The 24,547-nt window shown below is 38.0% G+C and overlaps 1 protein-coding gene across 1 annotated transcript in view; it reads left to right on the plus strand.

Moving 5' to 3' along the window:
- LOC149829666 (actin-interacting protein 1-2-like) overlaps nt 1-9,861 on the plus strand; it is a 76,808-nt gene extending 66,947 nt beyond the window's left edge. Inside the window, exons 5-6 of the mRNA XM_090015230.1 lie at nt 6,053-6,460; nt 9,604-9,861. Coding sequence (XP_089871356.1) covers nt 6,053-6,460; nt 9,604-9,861 — 666 coding nt within the window. The remainder of the gene's footprint in view (nt 1-6,052; nt 6,461-9,603) is intronic.
- Nucleotides 9,862-24,547: the final 14,686 nt, after the last annotated feature.

Here is a 24,547-nt window from a genome sequence, read left to right on the forward strand (position 1 = left end):
AGAGGGGAGAGAAGGTGGGCCAAGCCATGTGGCGCCATCTCAGACGGGATGAAAAAGGTAGGAGTTCTTGATTTTCGCCACCTATGAGGAGATTTGAACTTTTGAATTCTAGTTTTTCTGAAGAAAGCAGGAAATGACACATGGCACTTGCTTTTTCTGAGGAAATGAGAGCTTGCCATGTGTCCTCTGCAGGAGACACTCCAGATGGCGCCACCTCAGAGGAGACAAGCCTACCTTTTTTGTAGGAATTTAGGAGTGACACATGTCCCCTACTTTTTTTGAGAAAAGTAGGGAGAGACATGTGTCAGGCTACTTTTCTAGAAGGAGGGAGAGGTTGACACGTGTCCCCTGCAGGAGACACACTTCAAGTGGCGCCACCTCAGAGGAGACAAACTCCACTTTTTCTAGACAGGACAACCTATGACACTTGGCATCTTCTGGTAGTCTTTGAAATGACACATGGCGCAGGATGGATAGGGTGACACATGGCAGATAAATGGGATGACATGTGGCGACTTCTGAAGGTAGCCCCACACTGACACTTGGCATGTGGATGAGAGGAGAGAGAAAGGACAAGTGGCACCAATCCAGGGGACAAGGCTCCTATATTTTTGGGTTTTTTTCAAAATTCAAATTTTTCAAAAAAAAAAAAAGCTTGTGTGACACCACCTCAGTGTGGGTCCCACATTGCTTCTTTGAAATAAGGATAAAATAACAACTTCTTTTTGGAATTTTCATAAAATCTGGACTAATGGGCAAAACAGGAATTTTGGAAAGAGTTGGCCCTTGTAGGTCGATTTTGTAAAAGAAAGATATTTGAAATTTGTCAAAAACGGCAAAATCTGAGGTGAAGTGACTGAAATCCACATTAAAAACTATCCAGATCGTTTTCCTGAGAAAATATTTTAAAATTCAGAGTCCTGGGGGTGAAATGGGAAGAATTGATAATTTTGAAGACCCAGGGTTTTGAAATCAATTTTGAAAAGAGTTGAAATTCTAATCTGGATTGAAAATTTTGAAATCAAGAGTTCTGGACCTCGAAATGACATGCTTTGCAATGCAGTGATTTGAAATGCTCGTGCAATGATATGCAATGTCATGTCTTATGCAATGTAACCTTGAACCAAGACTCTGGAGATGTCTGTCTCCTGTCAGGAGTAAAATCTTGAACATCTGAGATAAAAATAGAGAAAATTTGAGAGTTTCAGATGAAATTTGGACTTTTGCAAGGTCCGGGCTCAAAAAAAATGACCATTTTGCCCTCCGACGATTTCAGAGGTTGAATGATGATGTTTGGTGGAGATGTAGGGGAGGTGAGTGAAAATTTGGGGTGTTTACAGAGGGGGGCACCGCCACCGCGGGTTCACCGAAGGGAGGCCGGCGGCACTGCAGAGCACAAGGGTTGCCGGCGAATGGGGTTGTCGTCTTGCCTGTGACTGAAGGGGAACGCTGGAATGGAGGGGCAGAGCTTTAGAAAACTGGCTAGGGTTTTACCCCTCGCCTCTTTTGGCAGGCTCTAGACTCATCGAGAGCCCGGGTCTCGGTCGACTCGGTTTCACGAGTCCCGATTCGACTCGGTTTTCCGAGTCATGAGTCGACTCGGTTTCAATCAAGGTTAGAATATAAACTTTCCTGGAGGCCTCGAGATTCGGGATGATTGTCTAGTTGGAATGTTAGAATATTTTTCAAGTGCACATGGAGGATTAGACTCTTGTCGCCTGGAATATTGAATACTAGTATCTCTATGAACTTCTTCATTTTCAACATTAAGATCAATCATTCTTTGATCATCATCAAAGTTACAATCAAGGTCATATTCATCAGATGTTGATATTAGATCTAGCAAAAAGGAGTACTCAGTGACGTCTTTTAATTTTCTAAAATCAAAGAAGCTCTCCTTTTCAAGAAAGGAAACATTTCTAGACACATATAGTTTATTATTTTTGAAGTCAAAACATCTATAACCTTTCTGGTTTTCAGCATATCCTAAAAAGGCACAGGGAATCACACGAGGAGAAAGTTTATCATTTTTGTCAGTAAATATGAAACATTTGCACAGTTTTACATTTTAACAGAGCAGTCATCTGGAATTGCCACAAGCACTTCTTGTGACAATGTAGAAGTGATATAGGCAACCAACGCCTGATCTCACTTCATCCAGGATACATACTCAGGATTTCTAACATAGGTAATAGAAAGATCTTTCTCACCATTCTTTTCTTCTTGTGGTATGAATTCTGGAGGAACAGGAACAGAACCATCCAGATGTCCAGAAAGGTCCTGACTTCTTATGAATGGTATGATTTGTTGCTTCCAAGTTAGGAAATTGGAATTGTTCAGTTTCTCAGACACGAGTTGGCTGAGAAAGTTTGAGGAAAGACCAGACTGAGAATGAGGGAATGAGTCCATATTCTTTTGAAGCCAAAAACAAGAAGGAATAAGATCCAACCAAGAGAAGGAATAAAAAATAAGAAATGGCCTTACGACAAAGACCCAACCACAATTGAATTCTAGTATAATTCAGAACATAAATTTTAATATCAGAGAAGTCTAAAGACCAGACTAGTTTTTTTTTTTTAACTGATGAACACGAGGCAGAAAAACAGGACTGCATAGTAAAGAATCTGTTCTGAATAAAATTCAATCAGTAATAGGTACGTTATTTTGAAAATAATGTGTTTTCCTTTTAGAATAATGAGAAAACAGGCAAAACAGAGATGAAAATGAATTCGAAGATGAAATTATTTTAATCAAGATAGATCTGGGCGTGCAGATCACAATCTGATCTGACGTCAATATGCAAATGAGTTTGGAGTGATCCTTTTCAACTCTTGTAATCACACATAGATCAAAAAAATTGATCTTGCTTGATTATTTTGCTTATGGATGGGTAAGATCACGTGCAGCAATGTGAAAGAAGTAGTAGATATGACAGAAGAACAACAGGGAATGAAAGAAGGAGGAAATATGCCAACGTGACCAAATTTCAGTTTTGGATTTTGGAAATAAGAGAAACACGTTGGCTTAAATAAAAAAGGGGAATCAAAAGGAGGTACTTGAAGAAGACAATAAGCAGATTAATGATGTATTTCAAAAGAGCAAAAAGAAAGAGGAGAGTACGAAGAAGAGATTTCAGTCTAGACTGCAGATTTAAATACAAGAGAAATCGATAGGAAAAATGAGAAAACAGGTACCTTAGAAGGAGACAAATCAGTCATAGAAGGAACCGATCTTTAATATTGAACCTGCTGCTCTGATACCATGATAGAAATCATGGTTTCCTTTCTTCATCTACAAGCAACAACATAGCATGGGGAGAGAGAACGAGGCTGCAACAAAAATCCCTAATCAGGGTATTCATTTTTGCTTCTCTGATTAAATACACACAGATACAATAGCTAGGGTACGAAAATACCCATTACATGTTATGATAAAATTATAGCATGTCATTAATGAAACATTAATGAGCATGTGTTTAAAATGAAAGGAATTGGGTCTGGATCTTGAGATCCAGACTTTATACTAAATGACAGTATCTTTTCACGCCTAACCCGTTTATTAAACGGGTCGGGTTCGTGTTAGGGGTATGCCAACCCAGCTGACCCGTTTAATAAACGGGTTAGGCGGGCGGGTCAACCTGCCAATCCGTTTACCCGACCCAACCCGTTTATAAACGAGTTGGCGGGTCGTGTCGGGTTACCCGTTTAATAAACGAGTCGGGTTCGTGTTTGCCACAGCCGACCCGTTTAATAAACGGGTCGGGTTGAGGTATGCTGACCAGCCAACCCGCCGGGTCGACCTGCCAACCCGACCCGATTGCCACCCCTAATTGAGATAGGCAACAATGCTCCATCTTGAGGTGTTGCAAAGATATCTATCGAATTGATTTATGAAGTCAAGCCTTGAACTCTCTTGGAGAATTTGCAATTCTGTTCAGAAAATTTGAAGTGCTAAACATCTTGAATGCAACTCTTTCTTATTAAAGTGGCAAGTCACCAATATATGGTTGCTTCTTTTCATAGATATTATTTATCACCATAAAGCTTCCTAGAAGTTTCACCTGAATCTCTGCCTTTTGTAATATTGCTTTTACATGAATTCTTTTCAAATGGCCCAAAAGACATGGCTTTATAATTTGGCTTCAACATTTAAGCTTATGATCATTTGTCTCTTTTCTATTCAATGGTACGGAATTCACTCTCAAAGAAAATAAAACCAGAGGCGGTTCTTTTATGCACATACATGCAGGTCATCTATTTTGTACTTCAAAGGAATTGGCATAAGATTCCTTTTTGATGAGTAGCCTTTAATTTTTTGAATATTCATGGCCCATCTCAGTATCATTTCATTGTGCATGAATTGATTAATCAGGCTAATCGGATAACAGATATGTTAGTTAATTCACAAGGCTCCAAACTGACTAATAACAGTATCTTCCAACATATTCTCTCTAAAAGATAAATATACTCTTTGTTGTTCTTGTAACTTCAATCTCTAAGAGGTACGTAAATGAGACCAATTTCTTGATGTCAAATTCTTGAATTAGAAACTTAAATAGCCTTTGAAATTCTATATAATATTCCATTGAAATAGTTTGACCAAAATATGCAAGTAATATCATTTTCAATACTCCTTGAGAAGAAATAAAAAATGAATTGAGATTTGTTCACGCCCATGCTTGAAATGAGCAGTACTACATCTTTTAAGCAAGTAATTCAACTTTATGTTCATGTGGTGAAGACGAAGAATAGAGAAGAGATAACAGGAGGTACCACAGGGCTGTAAAGTGCCTCATATGGTGGGTGATGTCGCAGTCAACTCTCTTGTATGTTATGTCTAACTTTAGGTTAACCTAATTACACATATACCTTTTGAAAGGTACACCTTGCCATGTAATGATATAATATGACGAGCAGTGCTTCATTGGCCTAATCATAGCACTATGGATATTGTTTTGTTCTGACATTGTTACCGTGCCAGTTGTAATTTTGACATATAAAATGTCATGAGCAGAAATTCTCTTGATCCAATGTTCACAGCATAAGGAATTGATTTGTATGTGACAGTTGACACTATTTCTTATTCATTATGTAAGTTGTACAAGTGGAATTTGATTTTCGCACGTGCATGGTATAGTCAACCTCTCTCACGCTCTCTATAAACAGGCAACTAACTACAATTTGTATTCATACATGTGCATATATGTATTGGATAAACTGGGAGCTATGTCACATAGGTACGGGTGCAGATGCGGGGGCGGCGATGCGGCACTTTAAAAGAACTTGGGTGTGGGGGTGCGGGAGGGTATATATATATATATTTTAACACCACCCCTTTACCCTTTCTCGTGGTACCCCATTCTCAAGCCCCATCCCTCTTTACCCCTTCTCGAGGTACCCCCTTATTTTTTTAATTGGGGGGGGAGGGGGGTGCTCGAGGTACCCTTACCCATTATCAAGCCCTGTCCCTTTTTTTAATGGACAAAGTTAACCAAGTCCATTTTGGACAATGATAACCTTGGGTGCGGGTTGACCGAATTGGGTGCCACACCCGCGTCGCGTCAACGTGGGTGCAGAGGCCTCTTTGGTGAGTCCCTGTGACATAGACTGGGAGCATGTCTGTGCTCGCTAGTATGTCTAATGGCAATAACATGTGAAAGATTTCCAAAGGCTATTCGGTTGGAGATTTTCTCCTCGTTTTTAAGTTATATTGTCCTAGTCCAATTTGATGATTTTATCAGGTGTTCTCCAAATATTTGGTCCTCTTCTTTGATGTTCGGATAGTAAATATCAGGGATAGTCCATATATTCTTGTCTGGAAAGCTTTCCAGCCAATTATAAAAGTTCAATACACGGTAGTATTGCTCACCAAGTCTGATGAATAGCATATTCCTTTAATAAGGAACAATTTCTTAATCTACCTGCCAAATTCCAATTGATGATATCCTGCTGTGGGGCTTATATTTTGCTGACTGTACAACAACTGTAGCTATGTACAATATGTTCAACTTGCTTTTGCTACAAGAGATGATCCTTTTCCCAAAATTTTACAGGTAAGGAGAATTCCGCTGCATGTTGATCAGTGTGGTGATGAAGAACAAATTGATATTGGTGCACAACCAAAGGACTTAAATATTGCACTTGATAAGCCCGAGCTGGCATTGCTTTCAACTGATTCAGGAGTAATCATGCTTCGTGGATCCAAAGTGTTGTCAACTCTGAATCTTGGGTTTGCTGTGACGGCATCTGCAATTTCACCTGATGGAAGTGAGGCCATTGTTGGTGGCCAAGATGGGAAACTCCACGTCTATTCTGTCAATGGGGACACTCTCACTGAAGAGTCAGTCCTTGAGAAGCATCGTGGTGCTATTAACGTCATTCGTTTCTCCCCAGATGCCTCTATGTTTATTTCTGGTGATCTCAATCGAGAAGCTGTTGTATGGGACCATGTCACTCGAGAGGTACCATCTCTCTCTCTCTCTCTCTCTCTATATATATATATATATATATATGTGTGTGTGTGTGTGTGTGTGTGTGTGTGTGTATCAATCCTTGAACACAAGCACACACACATAACAAAAAGAAAACAAGAATTGGTGTATGTACAGAGTCTACAGACAGTATGCGAGGGAGATGCACATTATAACACTTTGCAAACCATGTAAATCCTTTTTTTTTTGTCTAAGAGAAATAATTTAAGCCAGGGGATAAGAAATCTTTCAACAAGCTTACAGAATAGATCAAATTAAGATTCTTAACCACCAGTCCTATTCCGACCAATCCAAGCTAAATCCCCATCTGGCCATTTTATTGGCACAATCCAAAGCTTGTTTGAACAACCACTGAAATGCTGGATAAAACCAAAACAAATGCTCAATTGTTTCGTTCTCATCGAAACAGAAGTAGCAAGTACTTGCAAGCTGGAAACTTTTGTCTTTCAATTTGCACTGGTTATTAACCTTATCAAGTGCTAAGAGCCACACAAATATCTTGGCTGTAGGAGAGGGATGGAAACCCTGGACGGTGTCATTTGGAAAGTGGTCTACATCTTTACAGCCAAAAGCATGGCTAAATGAAGCTATAGAGAACATAACACATCCGTCACATTTCCATATAAGGAATTCTCGCTGTCAGAAATTTTCCATGGGCCTAAAAATCCAATAGCCATAACCAAAACCAATCTTCTACCTCTTGCTCCTTGAAATTCCTTCTGAATTCAGTGAACTAACTAGCTCTTCCTTTCCAACATTCACTTACAAGTATGTTGTTATCTCTGTTTATGTGAAAAAACGGTGGATATCTTTCAGCAAGAGTTACATCCCTGGACCATAAGTCAGTCTGGAACCTCAGCTTGACCCCTTTGCAAGCTTGATTTGAACCATAAACTTAATTACCAATTCAATCACCCCCCTTTGCAAGGTCGTACTCCCTTGAAGATTTGATTATTTGGTTCCAGCCAACCACACCACCAGCTGAGATAGAGCTACCATTTGCACGTACCAATCCATTTATCCCCTTCACCCAAGCCTATGGGACCAAAAAACAAGTTAGATTCCAGATTTGTTCAAAGCTAACAGTCAGATCTGCCTATGATTCCAGTAAGTGTTTTAAAATTTAACATTCAAAACAAAGAAATCTTCTGAAAAATATTAAATCCATAGAGAAGAAAGAGGTTAGAAGATTAGAGGAAAAAGCATGAAGATGAGATTAATAGATCACTTCGTCATGGCTGCTCTAATTCTGTGTCAATTTTTGTCATTTCAATTTGACTCAATGAAATAGGAAAGAGAAAATGAATATTCCAACTACAACAGGTTGATGTCCCAACTCATTAATCACATGGGATGATCTCTCATAATAGATTAATCCTCACTAGGATTGAGTTAATTTTTTTTTATTAGTCAAGCTAGGTTTGCCTGAATATGGCCCGGTTGAGATAGTGTGACTCCAACTGGTACTACAAATCAATTACCCGAGCCATTGATGACAATGATACAATACTAATGCATGTTACGTAAAGCAAAAATAAAAACACATATTGAAGAAATGCCACGTATCCTTACATCTTGTCCTTAAGAGTTAATTAAACAGAAAGATGAGCATTGTCAGGGATAGAATGGGCATGTTACAAGCTGTCTGAAATTACAGAACACAAAAAATTTGACATGAAGCAAGTTGAAGGAACTGGGAAAAGGAGGAGCCCAGTAAAGATTGGAGATCAGCAATAAGCAGGAATATTACTATTGGGGACCATAAGTTTAGCATTAAGCAACAATGGGATTACAAAGCAAATTGTGGTGCATAAGACAAATACCAGTTTTGATAATAATGGTGTACTTTGCTATTAATTGCATGTTCTGGATTTTCATGAGAAGGTGACAAAGCAATCAAGACCTAGAATGAATTGATTCGGCGCAATATCCCTGTTATGAAAAATGTAGTAGACATTCATTCTATTGTATGTCAATGGCATTCTAGATCCAAAAACCTTGAAAATTCTTAAGCATTTATGGCCTTGTGTGCGGTATTATAATTACCCTTGTTTTCCTAGACTACAAAATGCCTATGTCACACGGACTCGACTAGGGAGGTGCCGCACCCGAGTCAACACGCCCCGACACGGGTGCGGCTTCGGACTCGGCCCGGACTCGGTCAACGCCGAGTCGGACTCGGTCAACGAGTCCAGGCCGCATCCGTCCACATTTTGGACTCGGTCAACTTTGATCGAGTCCAAAAATGTCCATTTTTAAGACAAAAAACAAAAAAAAACAATTTTTATATATCTTTTTTTTTTAATATATAACCAGACTGTGCAATGCATGCAGTTGCACAGTCACAGACTGTGCAACTGCAACTGCACAGTCATTGCACACAGTCTGTGTGACTGTGCACAGTCTGCACAGTCACAGACTGCATTGCACAGACTGTGTGCACAGTCTGTGTGACTGTTTCACAAGTCACAACTTATGTAAAAATATGTATAAAACACGATAAAAGGTAACCCAACCATTTGAGATAGCTAAATAAATGCTTTTCCAGTTTAAAAAAATACTAGTTTCACAAGTATTAGAAAAGCTAGCTTAAGAACTACCATAAAGAAATGGGAATGCCAAATTGAAACTTTCGAAAAAATTAAGGTCATAGTTTTGGCTACTTAATTTTAATTGTTTACTAGAATTATATATATATATAGCCGAGTCCCCGTGTCCAAAATTTTTGAAATTGCGCCGCACCCGTGTCGCACCCGCACCCGCACCCATGTGACATAGCAAAATGCCATGGTTCAATTTATCAGGCACAATGTAAATCCTATATGGTTTTTTAATTTTCTTTTTGTTTCCTAAATTCTTTTTACACACATTAAAGTAGTGGAAGGCTGTCATGCTTCATCCATGTTTTTTTTTTCTTTATTTTTGATAGATTTTGTCACTATATTTAAGTTGTTCATACTTCTAACTTTTTGGTTCCCATTTGCATAGTCCATCTCTCTTTCTTCCTTTCCCTTCCGCATTAATCCTTTTTAGAAATGTATTGTTAATTACCAAGGTTTGATTTTTAACTTCCTGAACATTTGTCTCACTAACCAGTTGACTATCTTCTGCAGGTTAAGCTTAAGAACATGTTGTACCATACTGCTCGTATAAATTGTGTGGCTTGGTCTCCTGATAGCACAATGGTTGCTACGGGATCTCTAGACACAAGCATAATTATATATGAAGTTGATAAGCCAGCTTCAAGTCGTATAACCATAAAGGGTGCTCACTTGGGAGGTGTTTATGGATTAGTTTTCAATGATGATTGCACTGTTGTAAGCTCTGGTGAAGATGCATGCATTCGTGTGTGGAGATTAGTGCAGCAGTAACGGGATCGTAACTGCAATTGATGGTTGATTTGGTTTTGGAAGCAAGTTGTGTGGCCTTACATTTCTTGTTCTGTGCAGTCTTCGTCAAAAGAATTCTCTGTTTTGTTTGTAGGAAAACCCTTTCCAGTTTGTCTTTGATTGAAGACTAGAAGAACATAGCAGAATGGCTCGTGTTTTGATATGATTTTGCTGATGTGAGTTTTTCGCCTTTTTGGGTTATATTGGGTGTTTTTTTTTTTCCTTCTCCTTTTGTCGGTCTGATCAGCCATGCATACACCTAAATATTTTCCATGATCATATTTGTGTATGCAATGTTCATTGCTGGAATTGTGATGAAATAATAGAATGCTTAATCCCTTGCTAAATCCAGTTTTCAATGCAAATACAAAGGCCGTCTCACCTCCTTTCTCAAATGCATAAAGTGCCTTAACATCATTCTCTGGCACAACTGCCACTCAGTGAATCATATTTTTTATTCTATATCCGACCAAATTTGATTGTTCAGTTGCATTTGATAAGCTAAAACTATTCGAGTATAATTCGATTCTGATTTTGCTTTCAAATCTGATAAATATCCAAATTTGAAGGATATCTGAATCTGTTTATATGTAACATATAGCGATTACGTAATGATTTATTGTGATAGGTATTATTATGTACAGTGATTACTGTGATAGCGATTACTATGCATAGTGATTATTGTGACCTATGTATAACGATTAGTACGTATAGCGATTACTTTGATATTGATTATTGTGTATATGATTACAGTGATAGCAAGTGTGCAACGATTATTATATATAGGAATTACTGTGTATAGCGACATGTAAAAGTACAAATGAGAGTAATTTTGATTTGATACAAATAATATGTTATTTTGTGCTACACAGAGGTCAGAAGATAAGTAGAGCGCCAGGTGAAAAGCTCAAAGGGCGGTGTCAGTGGCCTGCAGTTCTGTCGTAATATGGACATCTGAGTGAATATCAGAATGATCAATTATGAAATATGCACTTCAGTGGCTTTCTCGTGTTGGAACACTATGACCCACCCGGTCAATAAGTGAAATCATAAGATGAACACATTCCAGTTTGATTCTTTTGAGATCACCATGACCCTAGAAGATGTGCCACAAATTACGGGTCTTAAGTGCCATAGAATTGTTGTCCTAGCATGAGATTCAAACTATAATGCAAGGGACAAGTGCACGACCCTTCTAGGAATGTCGATGGAGGATTGGGGTCAATGTATTTTTGGTGAAAGCAATTTCACATTAATGAAAGTTTCTTCTTTTCGTAATAAATGGGAAGGCCGGTCTGCTACATGTGCATCTGAAAGAGCTGACCAAGAGTTGCGCAACTTCCTTCTTTATTTTTTTGGACTTACTCTATTTTCGGATTTGTCTGGTTCGAGGTTAAGTTACCTGTGGCTGCAGTTCTTGAAAGACTTTGATGAAGTAGACAACTATGCATGGGGTGCTACTATTCTTGCATTCTTATGCAGTCAACTTTACCGTGTGAGTAAGGGTACAAAAACCGTCGAAGGGTTTTAGCCATTTGTTAAGGTAATTATTTATTACATATTTGGTAGTTATAGACTAATGTTGTTGAAGGTTATAGTCTTACTAATATATTATTTTTGTAGGCCTGAGCATGAGAGCATATTGTCGCCTTTTGTCCAAAGTGTGGCCCTGCGATTTATGGTTTTTCCAAGATCGACCGATAGGCTACAATAAATGTCAAGGAGGATAATGCTAAGGTAAATGGTTTAAAATCGTTTATAATCGTTTCAGCATTTATCATTCATTAGTATAAATTGTTGAAATGTTTAGCATTCTTAAGTAATCATCGCTGCAAGAATTTGTCTTCGTTAGTACAAATCATTATCGCATTAGCATTTAGCATTCATATATTTGGAAGAAAATTTATATATTTAGAAGGAAATTTGTATATTTAAGAGAAAAATATCATATATATAAGAGGAAATTCATATGTTTAGAAGGAAATTTACATATTTAGGATGAAATTCGCATATTCACATATTTTTTGTAGAATAATTTTTGTTCTCAAATCTTTATTTCTCATATCCGAAGTTGAAAACCTATATTTTTATAATAGTTGGAAAGCGGAAACACAAGACTGTAACTTTTATGTTTTAAGTCAGAACCGAAAAGCCCTTTAGGGTTCCCCTTTCTCAGTTTCAAAATCAGAACAGAAATATATTCTGCAGACTGAAACAACCAAACAATCTATCTTCTAGTGGATATTTTTCTCCAACCTTTCATCAGATTAAGGTGATCTTGGTGGTGTTGGAAAGCTAAGGCCTCAATCTGTCTCTTTTCTTTTTATTATTTTTTTGGATTTTTGATGCAGGTGGGCAGAAAATAATATAGAATAATCTGGATAAACACAATCACACCTATTCATCTCTTATTTTAGGAATCGTGTCAGGGTTGTTTCTCAATGCTTGTTCATTGTTTTTTAGCGAATTAGGAATCGTTCAAAATGTGTTTTGTCAAGTTTCTTTGGTTTTTTATGTATTTTTCAAAAATCCTTCATTTTCTAAGTAAAAAATTAATGGCAAATTCTAACACATATCTTAAATGCAATACTTTGACACATATTTAGAAAAAAAATCACATATGTAGGAGAAAATCACATATTTAGGAGGAAATTCATATATTTGAGAGAAAATTCACATATTTTAAATAAAATTTGCATATTTTTTGCATGACAGTCTTTGTTCTCTGATATGTATCTCTCTGATATGATGTTGAAAATTTACATTTTTATAGTTGTTGAAAATGAGATACATGCATGTAACTTTCTTGTTTTGTGTAACAACTAAAACCCCTTTAGGATTCTCGTTTTTGAGTTCTAAAACTGAAACAAAAACATGCTCTGCAGACTAGAATAACCAAACAGTCTATCTTTCAAAGGATATTTCTCCCCAACCACTCATTAGATTAAGGTGATCTTTATGGTATTGGAAAGTTAATGCCTCGATTTGTCTTTGTCCCTTTTGTTGTTTTTTCAGATTTCTACTGCAGGTGGTCATTAGCATAGAATAATAAGGATAACCACAGTCGTGCCTTTTCATCTCCTGTTTAGAAATGTTGTAAGGGTTGTATCTCAACATTTGTTCACAATTTTTCAGCGAATTAGGTATCGTTGAAATGGTATTTATGTCTAATTTCTTTGTTCTTTTGTGTGTGTTTTTGAAATCATTTATTTTTTAGGTAAAAAATCAGTGATAAGGTCTGTCATAAATCTTTGATGCAATACTTGGGAACATATTTGGGGGAAAATTTGCATATCTGAAAGAAAACCACTCATGCAAAGGTTAAAATGGTCTTTTTAATGACAGATATTTGCAATTTTGGACATCAAACAAATTTTTGAAAATTATAAGGTTTTTCGTGAAATGCATCATTTTTGTCGTACAATACTTATGATAATTTTTCATACTTTTATTATCTCCCTTTCTGCCCCTCTTAAAACATATTGGCATCAATGCACTCTTAAAAAGTGTTTGCCATGTAGAACATTTGTCGGTCGAACAAGCAAAGCGACAAATGTTCTGGATATAAGAATCTTGAGTGAGAGACAAATGTTTTGGACTTTTGCATCCCCTCAATTAAATTGAGCACATAACACACATGATAGGTGAATCAAATGCGGGACAACACCTCAGCAGGGAGTGTGGTGTCCCTCCAAGAGATTCTTCGGTGAATCAAACACCCCCTTAACATGATTGCACATCCACAAAATCATTTTTCGAGTTGCTGGTCCATAATAATTCTACATCCACACACAAGGGCTAGTACCAAGATCTAATCAGTCACCAGCAAGGCACAATCTAATCGGTCAAACCCACCATTAGGTGTAAAAAAACTAATAAAAATATGTAAGTGTGCACAAGTCTCTTTGAGTTTGAGATTAAAGGAGCAGCTAACAACCATGACTATATGACACTAGCCAATCACACGACAGCATTGCATGGCGCCCACAACTACAAAGTTTAGACCCCACGTGAAATGTTGTCATGTGTTTGCCTGTGTCAAATAGCCATGGCACTTAGCCATTCTTTGAAATACTGCTCTAACATCTTATGAAATTGGGATCCTCAAAGGATTTTTAGCTTGACCCCCTTGCCAAAAAGCCTTGCATTTTTGGCAGTTTTGAAGATTTTAGATCCACGGATTTGAGATCTCTCATTTTAGTAATTGGAGGATTTGGCATGAGTTACCAATGGGGCTCGGCGTGGTTGGTAAGAGCTATCAGTGTACGTCTCCTTGTGGTGGGATGTTGCAGGTTAAAAAACCTTAGTGGTACATTGAACAATAACTGGTGGGGTTATGCCTAACCCCATCTTGCCTTTCTAAAAAAAAGGATTTGGCATCTGTCGAATTTGACTTCAATCCAGAGATCTGTAACAAACCAAACTCATCCCTATTGAAAAGTGGATTTTTTTTTTATAATTGTGGAAACTCTACCCAGAGATCCGGAGCCTTACAGATATAACACAATCCAAACCACAAGGGATCTTACATTAACCCAACAATCGACTAATTAACTTTATTCATCAATAATTAAAGTTTAAGAACATAATCAAATAAATGTCCTTAATTATAGAGCCACACTGTCCCAAACAAAATATCAGAAAGTAGTCATGAAGCCTCATAAGCCCCATATAGTACATGTCCTCATCATTGGGCTTCAGGACCTATGAAAAACATAAAGAGCACAGGGTCAAAATTAAAGATCCTGTGTACGAATTTTTCTAAAGATACAAATAGGCAAGAGAAGTATAAATCAATTCATATAACATTTTTAGAGGAACATGACTACAACTATCTCATAATCCAAACAACCAATCATGCATTTAATAACAATTAGCATGCAACAACAATATCTCACATGAAATGAAAATAGGTAAAGGTGCATAAACTAATTTCAGAATAGTAAATATGCATGATATCAATGCACATGCATGAATAGCTTACTAAATTCTTGTCAGAGTTTTCTTTTGTATGCATGTCGCTATTAAATGTACACAATTTTAGTTTCACTTTTCATTAAAACCTGCGGATATGAAAAAATGGGCACAACAATTCCCGAAGTTCAAGATATCCTAATTATAGCTTAACACATAATTTGTGTTTTATTAATGGGTTTCAGATTTGGCCCTCGACCGATATCAAAAATCAATGTCATACATCAGAACATTAGAAATCAACATTTAATGTCGGAACACCAGGAAAATCAACATCTACAGATATCACTTTCTTGGTATACCAATAATAACTATGTCTGCACACCACCCTCAGGCAAAGTGACAGAAACTCCCTAAATCGTGGCTGAGAGGTGAACCACCATATCATATTTAGGAGCACAATCGCACACAGAGTTTTAGTATCCTTACGGTTCTCCAAAACCGCCATCTAGGATTCCCATAATGTAAAAGGAACATTCAAGAAGAAACATTAATTACACTATTTTATCTTTTTTATCTTTTATCAAAAGACATTCTTTTCAAAAGATTTATTTTACAAATCAACATGCAAAATACAACATGTGACCTTGGCCCGTTACAAAATTTAACAGTGCAATTAATTCGGAAATCAATAGTTTCAAATGGATTTTTGCAATGCATAGAATAAACTTAGAGCAACACCTGCTCATGGTCCACATGGCCTATAGTGGATCACATCTGACCACTGGTGCATCTTATGCAAAGTGAACATGTGATCACATAATTATCCAAACATGTTCACAAATGCACATTCATTCACACACAATACGAATGTGCATGAATAAACAATTTACATATGCATATGAACACATGCTTTCAATATACATTTTTATTTTCATGATTCATCTCATGCATAATATACAGACGTACACATGATCATGCTGATGCAACAACAATGTAATTTCAGAATTCACGTGTTCACTATATGCATATTTAAGCCAACACAAAACTCAAGTTCATGAGCATATGTAAACAACCACATCTTTACCAAATTCGAGTATGCTCGGGTTACCAATCAAAACATATTGAGCCTGAAGGTATGTTAATCATACACGGCATAACACTAAGACCTCATTGGCAATCGGTTAGGCTTAGGCAAAACCATCACAGCCTCAACCGATAACCATATGCAGTCTCATATTAATTTCTCCACGTATGTGGTGTCTCTTTACGACACAACCATATAAAAATTTTGTGACATTTTTTGATACAAGAACAGTCACATAAAAGCATGCATAATCAGTCACATAACATATTTTTAGTAATATTCATAAGGCATGACAATCCTGTAAAAGTGTGCATAACAGTCATATAGAAGCACACATTATGTAACGTTTTATAAAGCATGAACAGTCTTATCATGACATACATGAACAGTCACATGATTATGTATTTAACCAGTCCGATAATTTGTCATGTAACCAGCTGAAAATCAACTATATGACAGGCTGAAATTTTTGTTATGAAACAAGCCATAAACTGACTATATAATAGGTTGAAATTTTTATTATGTAACAGGCCATAAATGAGCTATATGACAGGCTGAAAATATGTCATATATCAGGCCAAGAATTCGGTAATGTACATGCAAAAAATCAACTATATAATAGGCCAAAAAAAATCAGACTTACTACAGTTCATGTGGCAGCAACAAAACAAGCCATATTCAATCTAACAGTGGCAGCATACCTGATCTTAACTTAGAGTTCAAGATGAAACTTTAAAGGTTGTTTTGATGCTGGCCTAAATGGCAGCATCAAACAAAGTTGGATATGGGTCCTAGACGATGATAATCGACTGGGCTAAAACCCACTGACATCAGCTCCATTTCATCATTTTTTTGTTTGAGTCTATCCCAGCTGACTGCAGTCAGCTGGAGTGCAACACATGAGATCTGCTCAGCTGACTACAGTCCGTTGGGCTTGACAGGCTTAGAAACTGCTCAGCCGACTACAGTTGGCTGGGCATAACAGATTATAAAATATGATCAGCCAACTGTAGTTGGTTGGGCACAGAAGTTTTTGAATTATACTTAGTCGACAACAGTTGGTTGGGCATATTAGTGTCTCGTATTATTTTTTGAACCCTGCTCAGCTAACAACACTTGGATGGGCCTGTGTACTAGAGAAACTGCTCAGCCGACTTTTGTCAGCTAGGTTGTTCACAGTTCATAAAAAAAATGAAATAAATTTGAAAATCAATACTAAAACCATAATTTACGAAATTTGGGTTTTGGTGACATAATGTAAAACATGAACAGTCTTATATAATGCATTAAACAATTATATTAGTATGTTATATAACCAGTCTGAACACTTATCATGCCACAGGCCGAGAACTGATCATGTACAGACCAAGAACCAGCCATATAATAGACCAATATCTTAATCATGTAACAGACCAAAAATCTAGTTATGTAACATGCTGAAAATCTATCGCATAACAAGCCAAAAAAAAAAAACAATCATTGACATCCGTAGATCCGGACCAAATTTGCACGTTTATGAGGCTTGTCAGATCTGTCCACCATTACAATAGGCAGATCTATCCACATTTGTCCATACACATGGTAGGACAGATTTATCCTTGTGAACAGTGGAACAAATCTAACTATATGCACCGAAAATCGAAACAGCATGCATAGGCTAAAAGAATAAAATTTATGAATGGTTATAATATATATATATATATATATATATATATATATATATATATATTATAACCATATATATATATATATATAAAACTAATGTAATGTTATCTATCAATCTCTCTCTATATATATATACCTAGTAAAATCATATTCTCATTTTTTTCTTCTTTTTTCATTCCACCAAAAACATTACATAAACCTCATCTGTGCTATTTCTCTGCATTTGAATCAAGAAGGAAGCTTGTACCTTTTTTTGAAGCTCAAAAGAGACCAGAAGAAAGATCGAATGATCGGAGAGAAAAAGAGCCTTCTTCTCCTTCTTCTTTTCTTCTTATTTTTTCTTCTCTTTCTTTCTCTCCCACGGTTTCTCTCTCTCTCTCTCTTTGTTTCTTCTTTCTTTCTTTTTCAAGTTTTATATCAGAGGGGGCCTCTAGAGGGTGACGCCCCTCTAGGGCTTCCTCACATGGACAGGGGATAGAATTTTCCATATGGGATTCTATCTCCAACCTCCTTTCCTAATCTTTCTAGATTTTTTTTGTTGACTTTTCCAACTCCTTCCTCTTTCTAATTACTTACTTTTTTTTTAAAGCAACCAAAGGGGCTCTTATAGAGACTCCACTATTTGGTAACTACCATATCTAACTGAAATTTCAAATTAATTAATTTTTAATAGTTAATTAATTAATTAATAATTAATTAATAATTAATTAATTAATTAATAATTAATAATTAATAATTAATAATTATTCAAAAAATCTAGAGGGTGTCTTATCCCTCTAGGAGTCTTTTTAACCTTAAATTTTCTTAAATTAAACCTTTATACTAAATTTAAAGCTTTGATTTCGTTGGACCTAGATTTTGGATCTGAATTTGGATCCAAGATCCAAATCCATATTCAATATTCATATGGATCTTGAATTGAATCAGATCCTAATTAATATAGGTCTTCGACTGAGTCTAGATCTATATTAACTTGGATCATGCGGATCGGATCTAGTCTGATCCAACCCGAACCCGATCCTATCGAGATGGGCACTTTTTTAAAAAATGTAATTTTTGGGCGAACTATAGTTCGAATTCAGGAAAATAAAATATCATTGAATTCAATATTTCAAGGTGCATCCAATGATGCATAACTTGAATTTTGCCTCCAATTTTCACATGAATTTAACTCAATTTTTGCTTAAATTTTACTTGATTTTAAAGGTAAAAAATAAAAGTTTTTATCATATCTTGTTTAGCTCATTCAGGTCTTGTCAATGAGACTTGAGCCAAACCCAAACTCAATTGACACCACCTAAAATTGAGGATTTATCAATTTTTCTGCAACACAACCAAAATCTTTGAATTTGACTGTGTAAAAACACACGATATTACATCCCTACCTTCTTAAAAGAATTTCATTCACAAAATTAGAACGTACTGAATAGGTGTGGGTAGTGCTCATGCATATCAACCTTGGGCTCCCAAGTGCACTCGTCCAATCTGTGATGTTGCCAACACACCTTCACAAATAGAATCATCCTACTGTGCAGTGTCCTCTCCTGGCGATCCACAATTTTCATCAGCTTCTCCTATGTCATCAAGTCAGGTTGTACATCAACCGCCTCATAGTGGATCACATGTGAGGGGTCAGTCACATACTTCTTCAAGATCGAGACGTGAAAGACATTATGAATCTAAGAAAACTAAGGGAGAAGTGTCACACGGTATGCGGTCTACCCAACACTCTCAAGGATCTCTAAGGGTCCAACATATTGAGGACTCAACTTCCCCTTCTTCCCGAACCGGAAGACACTCTTCGTGGGCGAGATCTGTACAAACACGTGGTCACCCATGGCAAAGTTGAGCTTCCTACGCCGCTGATTGGCATAGCTCTTTTGCCTGCTTTGTGCTGCGACCAACCTCTGTCGGATCAACCGTATCTGGTCTGAGTAGTGCTTGATGGCCTCTGGTGACTCCACTGCTCTCACTCCAACCTTATTTCAGCACACTGGGGATCTACATGGTCTGCCATACAGAGCTTCGTATGAGGCCATACCAATGCTGGCAGGGTAACTATTGTTGTATGAAAACTCTACAAGCTTTACAGCCTATCTCACTCTCCTACCCAATCTAACGCGCATGCTCTAAGCATATCCTCTAGTATTTGTATCATGCGCTTTGTCTGACCATCAGTTTGTGGGTGAAAAGTCATGTTGAACTTCAATGTGGCACCAAGGGCCTTCTACAACTGGTGCCAAAAACGAGACATAAAATGAGGGTATCGATCTGACATGATCGAATGTGGCACCCCGTGAAGCCAGACTATCTCATCCACATAGAGGTCTGCTAGACTCTCCAAGCTTTGACTGATCCTGATCGGTAGAAAGTGGGCACTCTTCGTTAACATGTTCACTATCACCTAGATGGCATCGTGTTGACAATGGGTCCACGGCAACCCTATGATGAAGTCCATTAAGTTGTCATCCCACTTTCACTCTGGAATGTTTAATGACTGAGGAAGTCCACCAGGTCTCTAATGCTTGATCTTCACCTACTGGTAGGTAGACACCGAGACACAAACTCTGCTACGTCCTGCTTTATCTTGTTCCACCAATACATCCGTTGGAGGTCCTTGAACATCTTAGTAGAACTTGGGTGAACAAAATACCTCGACCGGTATGCCTCACTCATCAGCTCCTCCTGCAGTGCCTTTGGAACCCACCATCTGTCTTTGAACATGATGGTTTCATCCTCCTCACGACAAAACTATGCATCATGCTTATGGGCACTCATGCACAACCTCTCAAACTCTAGATCGATTGACTGAAGCTCCTCAATGTGGTCTATAATCTTAGGTTACGCCTGCATCCCCGCATAAAGGATGCATCCAGAATCATCTGCAAATGGTTGTCATCTCACAAACTCTTTGATCATATCCCAAATATGCCCTATTAAGCTAAGTATCATGACTAAAGCCTTCTGCTAAGCGTGTCTGCCACTACATTTGCCTTACCAGGGTGGTAGGTGATGGAGAACTTGTAGTCCTTCAGGAACTCCAAACACTTGTGTTGCCTCAAATTAAAATCACATTGTGTGAATATGTACTTGAGGCTCTTATGATCAGAGAGGATCTCAAACTATTTCGCATACATGTAGTGACACAAGATCTTCAGTGCAAAGACAATTGCCGCTAACTCCAAGTCATACATGGGGTAATTCTTCTCATGCACCTTTAGTGGTCAAGAAGCGTACGTGATCACCTTTCTGTGCTGCATCAAGACACAGTCCAGTCCGGTCCCTGAAGCATCATTGTACACAATGAATCTACCTGTCCCAAAAGGTAAAGTTAATATTGGGGCCGTGGTCAACCTCCTCTTCAGCTTCTGAAAGCTCTCCTCACATCGAGGTGACCAAACCAACTTTATCTTCTTCTATAAAAGTCGAGTCATTGGAGCCACTATACGAGAGAAGTTCTCAATGAATTGACAGTAGTAGCTCACCAATCCCAAGAAACTCTTGATCTCTAAAATTGTCTTCGGTTGCTTCCAAGACAACATTGCCTCCACCTTGGCTGGATCGACCTCAATGCCCTTCTTAGAGATCACGTGGCTGAGAAACATCACCCTGTGGAGCCAAAACTCACACTTCAAGAACTTAACATAAAGTTGATGTTCTCTGAGTGTCTGCAACACAATCCACAGATGCTCTCAGTGCTCCTCCACGCTCTCAGAGTAGATAAGAATGCCATCGGTGAATATAATGACAAAAGAATCCAACCATAAACTGAAGACCCGATTCATCAGGTCCATGAATGTTGTAGGGGCATTGGTAAGTCTAAAAGACATCACCAAAAACTTATAGTCCCCGTATCTGGACCTGAATGTGGTCTTTAGAACATCCTCTGCCCTGATTCACAACTGATGGTACCCGAAACAAAGATCTATCTTACAGAACCAACTCCTTCTTCAACTCAACCAGCTCTGCAAGTGCCATGTGATACGGTATTCAGGAAACTGGTGTCATGCCAGGCATTAGCTCGATTGAGAACTTGATCTTCCTGTGAGGTAGCAAACCTGACAAGTCCTCGGGAAAGACGTTCAAAAACTCATGAACCGCGTTCAACTGCTCCAAATGTGTCACCTAACTGTCTGTCGCAGACACACTGGCCAAGAACACCATACAACCTTGCTTATGGTACTTGGAGATCTTCAATGTCGAGACAATCTTCACCTCGCTCGTTGATCAAATCGCCTAAAACACCAATACAGACAAATCAGGGCGCTCTAACGGAACCTCATTTCTCCAACACTAAAGAGTAGCATTGTATTTAGACAACCAGTCTATACCCAAAATGACATCATAGAAAGTCATGTTCAGTATGATCAGGTCAGCAAACAACTCATGCCCCTCGATGATCACTCAGACTGTAGGAAAATATTTTTCGCAAGAAGAAGATATACCCATCGGAGACATCACGTAAAAAGCCTTCTCGAGGCTAGATGTAACAAGATCAAGCAAACTCGCAAAGGAGGAGGATATAAAGAATGGGTAGCACCCAAATCAAACATCACACGAGCATAGTGTTCAAAGACTACGAAAATACCTTCGAGCAGGTCATTTTGATTACCCTGTGTGGCAGTTGTTGCAGCGTACACTCTCCTGTTGGTCCTCTGTTGCGCCTATTGTTGAGGCCTATGTTGCTACTATTGTTGTCCTCCATGAGTCGTTGCCTTGTTCGGACAATAGATAACGATATGTTCGGGCTGTTGGCACTAGTAGCAGACTCCCTTAAAGAGTGGACAAGAGCCCTAATGATGACTCTTGTTGCACCTTTGACACATGAACAAAGTCTTCCCCTATTGCTTCCTCTGTTGGGGTCGACCCTTCTGATGCCCTTGTTGTGTCCTCTGCCTCTTTACCTTACCCCCTGCCACCCACAGGTGGGTTCTTCCTCGCTTCGCCACTGGTGATGCCCTGGTTACCCCCCACTCTTCTGTGATTCATCCTTGAACCTCTTCCACTCCTCATTCAAGATGGATGCAGACTTGATCACATCACTGAATATAGTAGGACAACTCGTCATCACACGAACCTGGAGTCCGTCTTTCAGCCCACGAACATACTTCGTTGCCCTTGCCTTATCATTAGTAAAAAGGTTCAAGTAGTAGAGCTCCAAACTCCTGAATTTGGTGGTATAGTTCACCAAACTCATGTTCCCCTGAACAAACCCAAAAAAATATTGCTACATACATTCTCGTGCATAAGCAGGGAACTAAGCATCTAAGAAATTCTCATTGAAAGTCACTCAAGGAATTACCTCCACTCTGTCGTATTTCACTCATCACAGGGTGTCCCACAATTTCTTGGCATCACCCTTCAATTGGAACATGCCAAAATTAGTCTGCCTATCCTCAGGCACAGGCAGGATACAAAACGCCCTTTTAGTCTCCTCAACCCAACTCTCAGCTGCCTCTGGGTCGGCCTTCACTGAGAAGGTTGGAGATTCAACCTAAGAAACTTCTTGAACATCACCACGGTGGGGTTTGGAGTGACCTCGGCAAGATAGACACACATGATCTGTTGCGCCACCTGTGCCTGGACGTATGTGGTCACTATCGTTGTCAAGGTGTTCAGGGCATTCAACATGAAGTCCTTTTGCTCCTGTCAATCAGCGGGAGCACCAGAAGTCAAAGCTCGGGAGCGGGTATACATCTAAAACATGAAAAATAGTTAAAAAATTTGCACCCTTATCAAACCTACCCCCTTAGGATTGATCCCCTCAACAATCATAATTGCATATTCACATCAAATTCCTAATTCACATAAAAAGGAATTAAATTAAGCCATTCTCACAGTCTATCATATGAAATTTAAATAAATTGATATTAGCAAAAAAAAATACCAGGTAGCCCTTACTAGTGATGGAGACTGCTCTAGAATACAAGTCATGACTTTCTGATAAAATTTGGACATGGCTTGATTATCAAAAGAAAATTCTGGTACACAAAAATGATTAAAATATAATATTTTATGGTCGACTCTGATACCAAACCTGTAGCGACCCCAACTCATCCCTATTGAAAAATAATTTTTTTTTAAAGCAATCAAAGGGACTCTTTTAGAGACTTCACTATTTGGTAACTACCATATATAACTAAAATTTGGAATTAATTAATAATTAATAATTAATAAATATCTAGAAAATTTCATAGAGTGCCTTATCCACCTTGGAGTCTTTTTAACCTTAAATTTCCTTAAATTAAACCTTTATACCGAATTGAAAGCTTTAATTTCGTTGGACCTAGATTTTAGATCTGGGTCCAGATCCAAGATGCAAATTCATATCCAATATTTATATGGATCTTGAACTGGATCAGATCCTAATTAATATGGGTTTTGGATTGAGTTCAGATCCATATTAACTTGGATCATACAGATTGGATTCAGTTTGATCCAATCTGGACCCGGTCCCATCGAGACAGACCCTTTTTTAAAAAATATGATTTTCGAGCAGACCATAGCCTGAGTTCAGAAAAATAAAATATAGTTGAATTCAACATTTTGAGGTATATCTAATGATGTATAACTTGAATTTAACCTGAATTTTGCTCAAATTTTGCTTGATTTTAAAGGTCAAAAATAAAAGTTTTTATCATATCTTGTTTGGCTCATTTAGGTCTTATCAATGACCCATGGGTCAAACCCAAACTCAATTGACGCTACCTAAAATCGAGGATTTATCGATTTTTTTATGGCACTTAGCCAAAACCTCAAATATCTCTAAATTTAATACACGATATTACAAGATCTCGGCACTCAAGCACACCCTCATAATTGTTAGGGAAAAGTAATATGTTTGACTCTATATAATTAGGGGTGTCAACGGGTTGGGTTTACTTCGACCAAACCCTATAGGGTTCGGGTTTGGTGACAAAAAAGAATACCCGATTAAGACTCATGTCCCGACTTGAAGAACCGATTAATATATGGACCCGAGTATAGTTTGTGAAATTTTAT

Source organism: Nuphar pumila, chromosome 8, assembly GCF_984573655.1.
Source record: "Nuphar pumila chromosome 8, dmNupPumi1.hap1.1, whole genome shotgun sequence".
NCBI classification, from domain to species: domain Eukaryota; kingdom Viridiplantae; phylum Streptophyta; class Magnoliopsida; order Nymphaeales; family Nymphaeaceae; genus Nuphar; species Nuphar pumila.